Consider the following 15,990-nt stretch of genomic DNA (forward strand, 5'->3'; position numbering starts at 1 on the left):
GCAATGGTGGGAGGCCGGTATGTCTTTTCAATTAAAATGCTTCCAGTTATATCTGACTTAAGATCAGGGAAGCCCAGCTTCAAATCTGAAGGAAACTGGAACTCGATGTCTTATGGTTTGAAGAAGAGACACTTTTAACATCTGGCGAGTGGATGGCACGTTGCGTTCTCCAATTGGTCTGGATGTGTGAGCAGGGGTCGGCCTCTCTGCCTCCGTCAGACTCAATGATCTCATCCATAAAATGGCAATACGCTCTCCTTTTTGGAGAGGACTACAAGGGTTGGGAAGGAAGCAGGTGGAGTTAGGGTGCCAGGGCCTTCAGTGGCGTTTATCCCCCAGCCCTAACCGGGTGGTGTTGGGTGTCCCTGCAGATTCACCTACACGCTTGGGGAGGGCATGTGGCTGCCGCTCAGCAAAAGCTTTGTGATTCCACCAGCTGAACTGGCCATCAACCCATCAGCAAAGTGTAAGACAGACATGACAGTGATGGAAGATGCAGTGGAGGTCAGGTGAGTCCAGCCTCGGGGCCCTGAGGCACCCACTGGGTTTGGGAGACGAAGTGCGAAGCTACCTGAAGGTCCCGAGCGCTGGGGAAGGAATCGAGCTGAAAGGAGAAGTTGGCAGGCTGCCTTCCGGTTCCACAGATGCAGTGCCAAGATCTACTCTATCTGGGTCAATACTGCACACCCCAAGGCTCATGCACCGAGAAAGGACATAAAATGAGAGTTTGTAAGCACTTTCTACAGCCCCTCAGGACTGACAGGCAATAAAATGTTAATTTCTTTGCCTGAGTTTAGACCTCCTTCTTTGACCAGGTGTTACTGCCTTGGCTTATTTCCCAGAGATGGAGAACGTCCATAATTTGTTAGTTCAAGACTCCAAGTCTGGTTGATCTTGAATATTTGTGAGAGAGAGTGAGACATGATCTGGTTGGCCAGACAGGAACGTGGGATGTGAAGCTACCTGTTGCTCCTGGCGTCCCCTGACCTCTTCCCACCTCCTGCCGCTTCTTCCCACAGAGAGGAGCTGATGACCTCGTCCTCCTTCGACAGCCTGGAGGTCCTCTTAGACTCCTTTGGACCAGTCCGTGATTGCAGCAAGGACAACGGGGGCTGCAGTAAGAACTTCCGTTGCATCTCAGATCGCAAGCTGGATTCCACAGGCTGCGTGGTACGTCTGCTCTGTAGCGCTTGTAATTTCAGAAAGCGGGGCCACAGGATAAGACACAATGAAGATAGAGGTGGAAACAGTGTGAGTAAAGCAGAGGGTCAAGAGTACTTCCTCCCTAGCTTTAACTACTGTCTAGTCTATGTTACGAATTTTCTTTTGACAGAGCTAAGGAGCTAATTACCAGCCATTGAATCTAGAGATATTTATGCAGCACCTACTGTGTGTACTGTAACTATCCAAAGAAAATGTCATGAACTGTGTAGCATGGTTCTTTCTTTATAGTCTTGCACTCTAGTTGGTGAAAGATACCTTCAAACAATTTGAGAACCAATTAACTGCTCAGTAGTAAAATATTGACTCCAATAGGAAATAGACTGTATTTACTACAATAGGAAATTCTAGAAGAAGCCTACCTTTGTTTAGAGTCAAATTGCATTGACTGTAACAGGAAATTTTAGAAGACACCTACTTAAGTCCAAAATGATAAAAGAAGTAAGTTAGGCCAGGAATGGCAGAGAAACAATAAAAATACATCCCCTTTGAAACTATGGCAGTGAACTCTTGCTCCACCAAAGGTGGTTTCCTGCTTTATGGGTTCTAGTCCATGGGGTCTCACAGAGTCAGACACGGCTGAGCGACTTTCACTTTCACTTCGTGGACTTTAGCGAAGTGTAAACTATGTGATGCTATGACGTACAAAGACTGCTTGGGCTGGAGTGGACTAAGCTCTCCCGTGCCATGGGTGTGCATCCCGGTGGACCCGCGTAGGTGACTGGACACAGGAGCAGGTGGGCAAGCCTTTGACTGCCGGTGCCTTTAATTTGGTGTTTTTCATGCCCATCAACACTACTATCTGTTTTCAGCCTTCTCTTCTCTTAAGGATGGGATGATGCAGTCCTCATAGAGAGGAAAGGGAATGGGGCAGAGAAGAGAGACAGGAATGCTGTACACGAAGTTGGCATGAAGGAGAGGAAGAGGTGATTCATCGAGACACGCTGTTATGCAGTGTTTCCAGGCGGAGCTGGGAGCTCCCAGCTCCAAGGAGGATAGAAGCTTCCTCTTGCTTCCCAGTCTGACAGCTGTGCTCATGTAAAGGGACCCAGAGCAGGGGCAAGCTGGGAGGATGCTGGGCCAGTCCCATCCTCCACACCCCCCACTTCCTTGTCTCTGAGCACCTGCTCTGTTCAGGGAGCTGTTCTCCATCAAAGATGGATATGTGCTTGGTCCAGAGTGGGACTCTGTCAGCCCTGAGACCAACCCCCCCAGACTTCATAGATTGGGCGGCGGTTGACAGGAGCCCGATTCTCCTGAGAAGGACGGAAAGTGAAGAAAAGAAAAAGGAAAGAGAGAGACCTGAGGGGCAGAGAGGTGGAGGACCTGGCCAGTCCGTCAGAAAGAAGAGAAGGCAGAGAGGACTACCAGGAAACAAAGAAAAGTGCTCTTTAGGTCATGTTTCCCAGAGGCAGTCAGGAGTGAGTGGATGTCCTGGGTGTTCCCCTAGCTTCCTATTCCACCTTCAGTTGTCTTAAGCAATGAGCTTCCCAACTGGCTCCCTCAGGAGACAGTTTCGCTGTCTGATGGAGTTCCCAGCTGGGACAGCTGTTGTTGTTTTATGTTGTTGTTGTTTTTTGTTTTTTATCTATTCAATCTGCACTTCCTCATCCAGATTTTAACCTTTCCTTCCTCGGTGCTCTCTCGGGTGGGTCGTTCTAAGTGCTGAAACCCTGCGTGTGCACCTGTGTACACATGTGAGTCTGAGCATGCCCACACATACACACACGTGCACATGGACCTATTCGTCCATGTGCATCTCTTCCTGCTCCTCTGCCCCTTCTCAGAGCCCCCCGGGGTTTGCCTGTCGGCTGCCTTCTGTTGGTGATCCTAGGTCCTTCCACTTGGCATACTGCCGTACTGATGTATTTTTGTACCTTTGACTCTGTGATCTGTGAGACGGAGCTCACAGGAATAGTTCCAATGAATATGCATTTGCTGTAGGGCCGCTGCATTTGCGAATCGGAGCCACTGAGCAGTCACCCAATTACACCCGAGCTTGGCATTAGCATAAGACTTTGAAGTCAGTGGTCCACGTGGCTCTTGGAGGGAGGAGGGGGCCAGGCCCATTCAAGTGACTGTTTCTCACTGGCCGTGAAGCCCAGGATCCCTGAGGCAGGAAGGCTGGAACTTGAAAGCTGACCACATCATAATCTCGTGACCCTCCTGAGAACACTGGACACTGAGCCTGATCTGACTCCACCGAGCAACAGCACCCTCCTAAAGCCTCGTCGTCTTAGCACAGCGGCCCTATGTCATCAGGAGGTGGGCTGGGGACAAGGGCATCAGCTGTGGTACCTGCAGTCTGGGGGAGAATCAGCTGCCTTCCTCCTCTCCATCCACAGCAACCCTGGCATTCAGTTCTCTGGGCGCTGAGCTGAAAGGCTTCCCCAGAAAGGCTTATGCTTATGAAAGGAGCGGAGGCACTCACAGCTCGCTGGCCCTGACAGGGACAGATGTGGGGAGAGACTATGTTCGACCACAAATTTTCCTGACTGAATTCAAGCCAGACAGGTGGGCTTGGTCCACATTCGCTGCTCAACCTTCCTTCTTTCTGGGAAGGCAGGGCACGTCTCTCTGCTATGCATGGACTCCCACAGGGTTAATTGCTACCCAGTTAATTGCCCTGTTGTTTATATAGTCTCTGGGGACAGGAAACAAATGCCCGTGAAAGGCACAGCCCTGTACCAACCTTAGTCCGCTCTGTTCCAAAACAAACCACACTCCATGGGCAGAACTGCTGGGAATGGTTCCCAGAGCAGAGGTCCACCCTCCACCACCGCAGACAATGGGTCTCACTGCTTCCCCTTGTCCTTCCTGTGCCATGGTGGGTGGGAGCAGTGGTTACCACCTGCCTAGCACAGGGCGCGGTGCCCTGTTTGGTAGAGCCCCAGGGCGTCCTGCAGAGGCCCTCTGTTAGTGGCCTATGGCTGCTATGACAGGTTACCCCAGGTTTGATGGCCTGAAACAGCAGCCGTTTTCTTATCTCGGTAGGTGAGAATCCAGTTCTGTGTCACTCGGCTAACACCGGGGTGTGAGCAGGGCTGCGTTCCTTTCTGGAGGCTCCATTCCTGGCCTTGTCCCGCTTCCAGAGGTTGCCAGCATTTGGGGACTCATGGTCCCCTTCCACCATCTTTAAATCAGCTTTATTGCATTTTCCGGACCGTTCTTCTGTAGCACATCTTCTCTTCTGCCCTCCCTCTTCCCCTTTAAGGACTCCTGTGATTTCCTTGGGCTCCCTTGGATAATCCAGGGTCATCTCCTCATCTCAGGAGCCTTAAAAAGCCCCTTTTGTCACAGGTCCCGGGGATTATGTCACAGACATCCTTGGAGACAGCAGTGGAGACTGGGGCAGCCTTGGTGGGTAGAACACCAGTCTCCTCTCTCCCAGCTCCAACCAGAGCATCTTCCTTCTTATCAAGCCTACCTGTTGAGGTTTAATGTAAGACTTTATCTGAAAGTTTGAAAATGATTTCCAACACTATAAAACTATAAAAACACACTATAAAATGGAAAGTCTGTGCTCTAAGGCTTCTTCCGTATCTTCACACTCATCTTGACAGTGCCCCTCCCCCTCCACAAATGCCTTCTGCTTCGGGAGGTGTCTGCACATGCGGAGATGAGCAGACTGTGGCCTTGGAAGGAAGAGGTTGGCTGTCCCGCTTCTCGTGTATTGAGCACATGACCTCCCTTGCCGGAGCATTATACTCTAATGAGCTTTGAATTACCCAGCGACCCTGCCGCCCTTCTGTCCACTTGCTGTCCGCAGTGGTTTCCCATGAAATGTGTCATTTCACGTCTACTGGAGCGCAGCTATGCAGAGACCATCACAGATGACCATCTCTCTGTAGGACAGTAAGCAGAAGGGTCTGCCTCAGAGGCTTCCAGAGAAGTAAGGGCAGGATGTTGAAATATAAATTTAATTCCATCATCAAACTTTTCCCTCTTGGGAGAAGTCCTGCATGGCTTGGGCTTACATGTCCCCATCAAATAGCGAGGGAAATCATTATTTACGAGAGGAATAAGACTGCTGTGTTGTTAAAAAAGAAAAAAAAGAGCCTATTTTGAGTAGGAATTGTAGCTGTGTATCTTATGAATCATCCAGGTAAGGCAAGGCAGGCTCAGTTGCAGAAAGTGGTTCCTCTTCTCTCAGGGACCCTGAAGACACCCCGTGTCCATCAGTCATATTCATCTGCCAACAGGGCCTCCACCTCATAGTCTGGAACTGAGGTGTGTGTGTCTCAGGCTGAGTGAGATTTGACTAGACTCCCAAGTAATTAATCAACCAAAAAGCATTGGTAGAAACAGAGGGGAAAGACAGAGAAGAAAAGGAGTTGAATGGGGAAAATCATTTTAATCTCATTAGCACATTGTGCTTTAGACCAGTAATAAGTCAAGAAGCCATGAGCATCTTGTGAAAGACGATTAACCTTGTATATTTTAGGGGTCACTGAAATATGAGCTCATTTATTAGACCCTCTTGATGGGGGAGGGTTGTTGCCATAATAAATGGAGTTTTCTTCCTGGGACTGCTAAATGTAACCTATGCACAAAGATGGTTTAAGATCTGACCTTGGGGCTCAATCCTGATCAAAAAGTTCTCTTTTTTTTTTAAATTAAAGAAAGCTTTTGTTTTTATTTTGACTATGAGGATCTTCGTTGTGGTGCGCAGGCTTCTCTAGCTGCAGCACAGGGGCTTTCTAACTGTGATGCACTGCATGTGGGATCTTAATTTCCTGGCCAGGGATCGAACCTGCATCCCCTGCATTGGAAGCGTGGATTCGCAACCACCGGACTACCAAGGAAGTCTGCAGGCAGTTCTCTTTTAAGGAAGAAGTGGAGGGATTGTCCACAAGCCGAGAGAAGAGAGCAGCCAGTCCTTGAAGAGGGAAAATACAAACTCCTCCTGGAGGCAGGATTTCTCTCCTGACAACTTGTCTCTGGCTTCAAAGACTTCTAGGAAAAGGCCATGATTTAGAGCCTATAGTTGCATTGTATTTACATACAGATTTTTTTTCATTTTTTAAAAATTTACTTATTTTAATTGGAGGCTAATTACTTTACAAAATACATACAAATTTTGAGAATCTCAAAATGTGATGACAACAGCACAAAAAATATTCAGGCAAAAACGGAAGCAAATTTATACCATGGGAAACTTGATTGATTAGACTCCTTGGGGATGGAGTTCTGGTTCAACAAGGGTTAAGAAGAAAACTCTATTTATGGTTTCAGCTTTTTTTTTTTTTCTGGAAATCTTTCAAAAACGTTTTACTTTGAACTGCAACCCAAGTAAGTTACAGTGCAGTAAAGATAATTGCATCTTTTTTAGTGATTGAGGATCTTGTCTTGCCTTCACGGTCATTGCTTTGAATGCTTTGCAGAGTTTTGTCCTATAAATATATGCACCCATAATACAGTGTGTGTGTGTGTGTGTGTGTGTGAAGAGAAGAGGAGAGAGAGAGAATATCAGACTGAATCTACAAATGCATAATTGATTCCAGAATGTACTCTAGGAGTTGCTTAAGACAATCAGATAAACAGCACATCTGCAGGATTTCTTTATTTTGTTGACACATTGACTTATTTTTTAGTGATCCCAACATCCAGGTTTTTTGACACTTGAGAAGCAGCATGGCCAAGTGGAAGAGACACAACTGAACTTTGGGGTCAGATAGAACTAGGTCCAAATTCTGATTCTGCCATTTTCCACCTCTGTGACTTTAAACAAGTTACCACTTAATCCTTCAGAGTCTAAGTTTGTTCTTTTATGAAATGAGGGGGGAAAAGTCTAATTGTGTAGTTGGGATTGAAGATAATTTATGTAGATTGTTCTGTGCATAGAATTGCTTAATTTCCAATAGCTGTTATTATTATTTTTAGCTTTGCTTAGGAAAAAAGAATATCCAGCTTGGACAAGGCAACTAACTCTGTCTTCTTTCCAAATCTCCTGAGAAAGTGTAAACATCAGGTGGTCCAGTTTGGCACAGCGATGGTTATCTGACACCAGGGCCTGGCAAGATGCCCATGTGCCAGGTTTGGGGCATTCAGGAACAAAGCCTACTCGGGTTTCTTTGGTGACATCTTTGTCAAACATCACACTTGATGGGGCATTCTGAAACAAAGCGGGTGGTTGAGAAGATGGGGAGTCCTGGCTGATGACCAAGACAGCTAGCTGGTACCAGGGTTGAAACACGTGAGGTGGGAATAACAGGAGCACCGGCTTTGTCTCTCTGATGGCTTTTCTCAAGCTTCATAGAAGGAAAAGAAAGAACTCGTGGCAACCGGTGCAGCCCATTTAATTCCAATCAAACGTCTATGTTTCAGTACCCACATCCATGCCTGGGCAGCCTCACAGCGGTGAAGCCAGCTCCCTTCTGGTGCCACATCTGGCCTAACAGCTGGGTGGCCAAGAAAGTGGATGAGTTGGGGGGAGCTAACAGAATGTGGGGTGCAATCCTCAGCTGCCTCGTTTGCTTGTTTACCATCATCTGAAACATCTGGGTTTGCACGGCACGAGGAAGCCCTTGGAAGCATCTTTAAATGCTGTCACCTTCCAGCACTCCAGCTGGCTTCGTGGGGAGAGAGGGGCTGGACCAGGCTGGGAGCCTGGCAGGCCCCGGGTGGGGGGGGCATTTGTTTGGGAAATTGCAGAATTAGTGTCAGCAAACAGTGCGCATCCTGCTGTGATCTTCAATTGGGAAGCATGGAGGGCGGGGAGGTGGGTTTACAGGGCCACACCTGCGACAGCTCCAGGCTACTAGGCCAGGATGCTTGGCAACCAGGAGCAGGAGCTAGCCAGGCAGCAGGGCAGGAGGGGCAGTGTTTAACAGGGTTCCACTGAGTTTTTAAAGGCATTTTTTGGTTTGGTTCTAGTTTTGGAGGACTGTGTTAGCTAGTAGGTCAGATCTAGACAGACCTGCCCAGCTCTGCCCCATACAGACTGCTGGACCCTGGGCAAGTTATCTGTCTCCTTCCAAATTGTTGGAAAGAATCAGTTGTAATGCAGACGTACAGCCTCTATTGCATAGACAGAGGAAGCGGGTTGGCAAAAAAAATACCCATTGGCTTTTAGATGGAATCCAGTGAGGTGAGATGTTTATGCATTAATTGGCAATGCTAATAGTTTCCAAGTCTGTTAAATGAGAATAATATGGGCTTCCCAGGTGGTGCTAGTGGTGAAGAACCCACCTGCCAGTTCAGGTAAACATGAGACACAGGTTCGATCCCTGGGTCGGGAAGATCCCCTGGAGGAGGGCATGGCCACCCACTCCAGTATTCTTGCCTGGAGAATCCCATGGACAGAGGAGCCTGGCGGGCTACAGTCCAGGGTGTCGCAAAGAGTCAGACACAACTCAAGTGACTTAGCACGCACGCACATGCATGTAACAAAGCACCAGCTACTAGTAAGTGTTCAGTTTGCGGTGACTGTTGCGTGAGAGCCTGATGGTGCTGTGAGGTGGTGATGGTGCAACCAAGTCACGGACTCCACAGCCAGCCAGCCTGGGTTTCAGATGTGGTCCTCCTGTGATCAGCCATGTGACACTAGCTTTCTGTGCCCCAGTGTCTATGATCAGCCTGCTTACCTTGTGGGATGGTGTGAGAGTTATGTAAGTAAGGTGTAGGAATGTTGGCCACTGCCTGGCTTATCATGGGTGCCTTGTGAGCCTTTCTACTGCTCACCAAGCCTCTTTGTCCTCCCTGGGACCTGACCGATTATCTCTTCCTGGATCGCCTCCTTTGCTGTCATTCTTGAGAATTTTATGGAGGACGTGGTAGTGTAGAAAAAGCTAAACGTTTTACCCTGAGTGTCCAGGGAACTGGGATAAAGCCCAGACCCAAGTGTGGCCCCTGTGGGTCCTCGAGCTCACGCCCTTGACTGTGTGTCTTCCCCAGAGCATCCTTGAGGCAGGAACATCACAAGTGCAGCCGCTGTCTCTGGGAGAGCCGTCAAACCTCCCTTCAAGGTCACAGAGAAGGTCCACTTCCTTCTTCCAGCTCGCAGCCCTGACTCAGTCCACTTTCTCCAACACTGCCATCCATTACCAACGTTGACAAAGTGCTTTGAAACGTAAAAAATAAAGTCCTATTAATCCAAAGTCCAAACAGCAGCACTCCCTGCCCCTTGCCCAAAGGAATCCCTTCGAATGCATTTTAGTTCTGGCCCATCGCTTCCACTCTCCTGCCAGCCTAAGGCCCAGCTGGGAGGCCGGGGCACCTCGGCACTGTCTTGCCAGCATGCTCCCTTCCAGCCTGCTTGGAGGGATCAGCTTTAATGCAGATGTGTGTGATCTGTGCCCAGAGAGAAGAAGCGAGAGGTCAAAATAGGTCCCTTGCTTTTACAGGGAGTCCAGCATAGTGGGAAATTCATGCACTGCTTACCAGTGTTGACAGTTTCAAGTCTGAGTGCTAAAAATAGGCATCAGTGGCTACACTCTGGTTCCCAGAGGACCCCGCCCCTGGCTCACCTGCCTGCATGGGTGCTTTCTGATTGTGCCAGTGCCCCTCCGGACTCAGCCCCATGAAGGACAGCTCCGGCTGCTACGACCGCCACATCGGGGTGGACTGCTCTGACGGCTTCAACGGGGGCTGTGAGCAGCTGTGTCTGCAGCAGATGGCACCCTTCCCGGACGACCCCGCCGTGTACAACATCCTCATGTTCTGTGGGTGAGTCGAGCCGTCCTCGAGGCCAACCCACCGGCCGGGATGTGGGACTTCAGAAAAGTAAATCACAGAGAACTGATTGACCTAGGCCAGCCCTTAGGGTCCAAGGAAACCGCCTTCAGGACTGGAAAAGGAGCATTTTTAAAGTCAGAGTTGGGAGGACCCTCAGGGAAAGTCTCGTGTCAGCACTGACAATGAGGGAAAGACCCCTAAATCATTGCCAGCTTACACTAGAATTTCCAAACTGTGTTTTATGGTGCAATGTTAATTGCTTTGTGACAATAGGATGCTATGGTCCAAAAGCCTGGGGAAGATTGTGTAAAGCTAATCACTTATCAAAGAAGGGAAGAGGGGGAGTGAAGGCATGGTTAAATTCTGCTGCTGAAGTCCCAGCATTTGGGGCAGCCATACTCCCTCAGACGTAGACGATCTTCAGTGTAAAAAACCGTTTCCCATGGAGCGGCTTGGTCCTGTCATTTGTTCTAAGGCCCGCCCCATGAGGGCAGGCGATGCCACACCATTTTACAGATGACAAAACTAAGTAATGCACCTGTGAGGTTGAGACCCTTGAGACTGGGGAGTTGCTAAGTGGGAAGATCAGCTCTAGAATTCAGGCCTTCTATGGTTTTTCAAAAATTCTGCAGTTCCCTCAAAATTTAAATTTATACCACTGACTGGAATTATATTTAAAAATATTTTCATGGTATATTTATAAAGTAAGTAAAGATTTGGCCTGTTCTTCTGCAGCCGTGGTTTCCTCCCCCTCTTCCTCCAGCTCACCTCCCCCACCTCCTTCCCTGTCTCCCCTCTCCTGCCTGTCAGGGAGAGCACTGATTTTATGCCACATACCATGCCGGCCACAGGGCTGCAATGATGAAGGACATGTAGCTCTTGTCCTCAAGGATCTCACAATCCAATAGGCTTGCAATGCAAATCAGTGTTTATAGTAATAAAGCTATGCCGGATTGTTGCTAAAAGCCATTGCCTGCCTTGAATAATAATCATGAGATTATTCAGTGGACTAGTAATGTTATTTTATTGTATTTCATTTTATTTTCTTTCTTTGCAATTGAGCAATATTCCTGTTTAGTTTTTTTTGTAAAATCCCATTCCATAAATGGAAGCTTGATCTCAATTTTAATGCCTCTATAATGGTATCATTATGGTTGACCCACTTCAATTAATGAAGTAAATGTGGCCAAAGTTGCATCGCATTCATTTATTTAATAAACATGTTTGAGCACCCACTCTGTGCAGACAACCTAGTTAAATGTCACATGGAGGAGACATAGCAGGATGCGGAGTCTGTTCTCCTCCCTCTCAGAGGAGTTTACAGTGGGACACGCAGACAGGGCAACAGAGGACGAGATGGTTGGATGGCACCATTGAGTCAATGGACAGGAGTTTGAGCAAACTCCAGGAGATAGTAAAGAACAGGGAAGCCTGGCATGCTGCGGTCCTTGGGGTTGCACAGAATCAGACACGACTGACCAGCTGAGCAGCAATGTGCAGCCATGAGCACAAAGAATGAAAGGGTTGGGGCAGGGGGAAAGGGCAAGTTGTTGAGATGCTCAGGGTGGACTGAGCAGGAACCTTCATTCCCTTGTGGGTCTCAAGTCAAGTCTGTTGCTTAGGCCATGCAGTAGGTCCCTAACTGGACTTTTCTTTACTGTTTCATCAGAATTTGGTACACATGTATATTTAGCACTCTCCAATCCACTATATATAGCCTGCCAAAAGAAGTCCTTGATTTGAGGTTCTTTAGGAAGACCAAATCACATGCACTTATAATTAAAGAGTTCTGCTTACACCTGTTCCCACCATATATAAATGGTAAATGGGGGATGCAACAATGTTGCATTAACATAGGCTTCATTTGTACCTCTGCTAATGAGGATAGCAACATTTAATGAGCACCTACTAGAAGCTAGGCACAACGTAAGTTCTTTACATTCTTTATCTTATGCAATCTGCTCAGTAACCCAACAAAGCAGCTACTGTTTTTCCCACTTTTACATATGTGGAGACTGAAGCTCTTGAGAGGTCAGTCAACTGATTCAAGGTCATTCAGTGTTCTTGTCTGGAGAATCCCAGGGACGGGGGAGCCTGGTGGGCTGCCGTCTATGGGGTCGCACAGAGTCGGACACGACTGAAGTGACTTAGCAGCAGCAGCAGCAGTAAAGGGCAGCATTATTCCCATGATAAAATTGCTTCTCAGCACTTAAAACTATGATTATTTGTTCCTCTCTTTAGAACAGAGGTCTTTATCTTATTGCAACATTTACTGTAGATAGCAATAAATGATGTGTTTTAATGTCATGAACATCTATAAATTCTAAATTTGGAGTGTTTCTAAGGAGAGACCCAAATTAAGTCAATATGCTTTTAAAATGACAGCCTTATCAAAATATTTCTTACTTGAAGGTACAAATTATGTTCTTCTCACTAGAACTACAAATAGAGCCCCATTAATGACTTATGGGTCATTGACCCATATTTACCAACATCAGTATTGCTCTTCCATTAGAGTAACTGCACATGCTTAATGGGGAGGACACCCAGGAGGTGTCCACACAGCATGTCCTAGTAACTATTTCGTTCAGGAAGGCTACTCTGAATGAAGGGGGAGTTAATACGGGTTGATCTTGTGTTTGTACACATTCAAACAGAACACAGCTGCAAGATGATCAATCTTTTTAATTTCTTAGTTGGCTTGTCACTGGACCGGATTAGAAGGTTATTAATTTGTTAAGTGTCATTCTTTTTGCTGCCTAATTACCCTCCAAACAAATGCAGGGTCTGACCATATAGATCGTTCTGGAGAAAGGCTCTAGAACATCTTGGATTTAAATGTGTCTACTCACATGGTAAAACAACTATACTCCAATTTAAAAAAAAAAAAAGCTTTCCAAGGAGTGGGTGATAAATATGTTAATTCATTTGTAAGCTTATCTCCTGCGTTTCTTACCCTATCTGGGAAATCATACATATAAAGAAGAGAGAACTGCAGAGTTCTGGAAAGCACTTATCTGCGAAGGAAAGGTGAGAGGTTCTGTATGATCACATACTGCAAGGATACTCCATTTCTAGACCTAAGAAACTGAGTTATAAAGGGGACAAAATCAATTTAGGATACTCATAACCTTTGGTTATCCAACACTCTTCTGAAGGCACTTTTTTCCCCCAACCTATTGGGTTGAGTGGGCTGCATGGCTTATTGATGGAATAACTTCTTATCTTGAGTCTTCCACTGTGCTAGATGCATCGAGGATTACAAGCTTGGTGTGGACGGACGCTCTTGCCAACTCATCGCGGAGACATGCCCAGAGGGAGGTGACTGTGGGGAAAGCAGAGAGCTTCCCATGAACCAGACCCTCTTTGGGGAGATGTTCTTTGGTTACAACAACCATTCCAAGGAAGTGGCGGCTGGACAGGTGCTGAGAGGAACGTTCAGGTGAACCCCGCATCCATAGAGCTGGTTATTCAGGGCTGTTGATGAATCTTGTCCCTGATGGGCTATAAAACCAGCATAAAAGCTTGTATCTTGGATCCAGGTAAATGAACCCTAAAGGGTTAGGTTGTTTTCTGCCCCCTGGTCTTTTCTAGGTTTACACTCCTTCTTCCAGAACCCAAGAACTATGAACAGTAAAGTGTTAAGTAATTTTTACTTTGTCCAGGCAGGACTACAAGATTTTCCTTGGAAGCCACCACAAAGTGCTCAGGTTCTGTCATCCCTCTGAGTCTTGGCATGTGAGTCAATCTAGAATAGGTCCCCATTGTGGTCCAAGAATCCCTTAGGGACCCTGAGATCCTTACAGGGAATATTCAAGGTCCTGCCTTTTCCAACTACAGACAGCATGAGTTTTCTTCATATACTTTGACCCAAACAATATAGTGCAATAAATTGAATGCAGAGGTGAGAATTCAGCTGTCTTCTGTAAAGTCAGACATTTAAAAAATTTGCAAAAAATGTAAAGTATTGCCACTTGTCATCATTATTCAAAACAAGTTAATATTAAATGGGTTTATTACTGTCATTTAAAATGGATCAATAAATATTTTTTTTAATTTTCTTTCATTTTATGATATGAAATGGATAAGTCGTGTTGATAGATATACAAAAAAAAAAAAAAAAAAAAACTACTTGGAGCATTCAGTTATTTTTAAGAGTGTAAAATGATCCAGAGAACAAAATGTCTCAAATCACTGACTTAGACTTTTTCTAGGAGATTCTCCATTTGAGCCCTGTCCTTCATCTAGCTTAGGTTGAGTGCATCTTCCTCAGAACCGATGCATTTCAGGTGATGATGATGATTGAAAGCGTTATAATATGGACCAGCAATTGATAGCAAGCTGAGTCTGGATTCTTACAAGAAAAAAACCGATAGTCAATTTTCGAGCTAGTTCTTGGAGTCAGCCGTGTTTTCTATTACAGACAGTAGACTTTATAAAATTTCTCCTCGTATCCTGGGGCCTCGTTTGCCAGTGGCAAGCAGTGAGGTCTCATAAGGAATATTGTGGTGGCTGCATTTGCCCTGTGGAGAGGGGCTCCGGCAGTAAGAACTAGAAGGGAGGGAAGAACATTCTCTGTCTTGTAAGTAGACCTTTTCAGCAGGTTTGTTTCTCATCTTCCCCAGTCCTCACCTTATTTCTCACACTTGAATCTTACTCGAGACATGTACGCTGGGTGAGGTTCACCGTGAGGGGAGTGTTTGGTCCGCCGTGGGTGGAGATACAGCTCCCCCACTGAGGACCGGGGCTCACCTGAATACTCAGAGGTGAAAGTCTGCCTTTGTTTTCAGGCAAAACAACTTTGCTCGAGGTTTAGACCAGCAACTGCCAGACGGTCTTGTGGTGGCCACTGTCCCCTTGGAGAATCAGTGCCTGGAGGAAATCTCAGAGCCCACCCCAGACCCCGACTTCCTGACTGGTGAGTGTACCATGCACCTTACTTAACTGGCAGAAGCAAGCAGCTCCCTGTGACCTTAGGAGCTCGAGAGTCTTGACATTGCTTATCTTGGTTTCAAAGCCTGTGATTTCCTGGATACATGCTAAAAGCTTAGTCCTAAGACTGAACATCAGCAGGATTATTTGTCAGTAAAACAGCCGATATTATTACATAATTATCTGCAAAATGGCCATAATAATACCTTTCCCTGCTAGCTTTATTGGGATGCTTTGAAAACAAATGAGATAATAGATATGTAGGAGTTTAGAGTTCTCAATAGATTAGAGGAAGTGACAGGGTCAAGAGTAGAGGTAGAAAGAAGGTGGATTGCTTCGAGGCTGAATATCTGTCATTTGGATGGCTGGGTTTCCCGGACAAGTGCCTAGAGAGCAGTGTGAGGGAAGAGAAAATGATAGAGCTTTGTTGTCAAACAATGCTGAGTCTGACTGTCAAACGAGTCCTAGCTCTGCTACATTCTAGCTGTGTGACATTAGACAGTGCAGTCTCTTGGGGTCTCACAGCCCCAACTGTAAGATGGAGATCATAGCACCTGTTCCTCAATGTTGTTTTGAGTCCAATGGCACTCCTCTCCTGGGCTCATTATGGATGAAGGTATGGGGTGCTTGGGAGAGGTGAGCATACCTGGGGATGCTTCTCCATTCTGTGCCACTGAAGACCCCAGTGAGTGCTTCCTGGACCAAAGAAGACACTTCAGAGGTTTCCAGAGACCCGTAAGAGGCAGCCAGCTGGGAACTCGGGATCACTTACTAGAAGGCTGGACATGAGCTCTTCTGTTGTCAGCTTTGGTCATTTCTCCATACTCCTCTTCCTTCTCCATTCTGTGTCTTCCTTATTCTAGACCTTTATCCCCTTTGTTACCCCCTTTCCTGAAGAATGGCTTGAACTGAGTGTAAGCCTTTTTCAGATATCATGTCTGAAACATTTGTTTAGACTGGAATGGGATTAGAAGCAGGTCCATCTGAGATGGCCTAGCACAGTGATTACTAGCTCAGCCTCTGGAGCCTGACAGCAGTTCTCTGCTCTTCACTGGCTGTGCTATCTGGGACAAGTTACTTATCTTCTCTGTGCCTTAGATTTTTTTACCTGTAAAAAAGGGATGTTATAACATTGTCTTTCTGATAGGATTAGTATAAAGA

The 15,990-nt window shown here is 46.6% G+C and overlaps 1 protein-coding gene across 2 annotated transcripts in view; it reads left to right on the plus strand.

Moving 5' to 3' along the window:
• Nucleotides 1-15,990, plus strand: part of ASTN1 (astrotactin 1) — a 345,625-nt gene that overhangs the window by 241,237 nt on the left and 88,398 nt on the right. For both annotated transcript variants that reach the window (XM_043486036.1, XM_043486035.1), the window contains exons 10-14: nt 372-509; nt 1,020-1,170; nt 9,722-9,888; nt 13,145-13,339; nt 14,688-14,815. In XM_043486036.1, the coding sequence (XP_043341971.1) occupies nt 372-509; nt 1,020-1,170; nt 9,722-9,888; nt 13,145-13,339; nt 14,688-14,815 (779 nt within the window). The remainder of the gene's footprint in view (nt 1-371; nt 510-1,019; nt 1,171-9,721; nt 9,889-13,144; nt 13,340-14,687; nt 14,816-15,990) is intronic.

Source organism: Cervus canadensis, chromosome 13 (genome assembly GCF_019320065.1).
Source record: "Cervus canadensis isolate Bull #8, Minnesota chromosome 13, ASM1932006v1, whole genome shotgun sequence".
Lineage (NCBI taxonomy): Eukaryota > Metazoa > Chordata > Mammalia > Artiodactyla > Cervidae > Cervus > Cervus canadensis.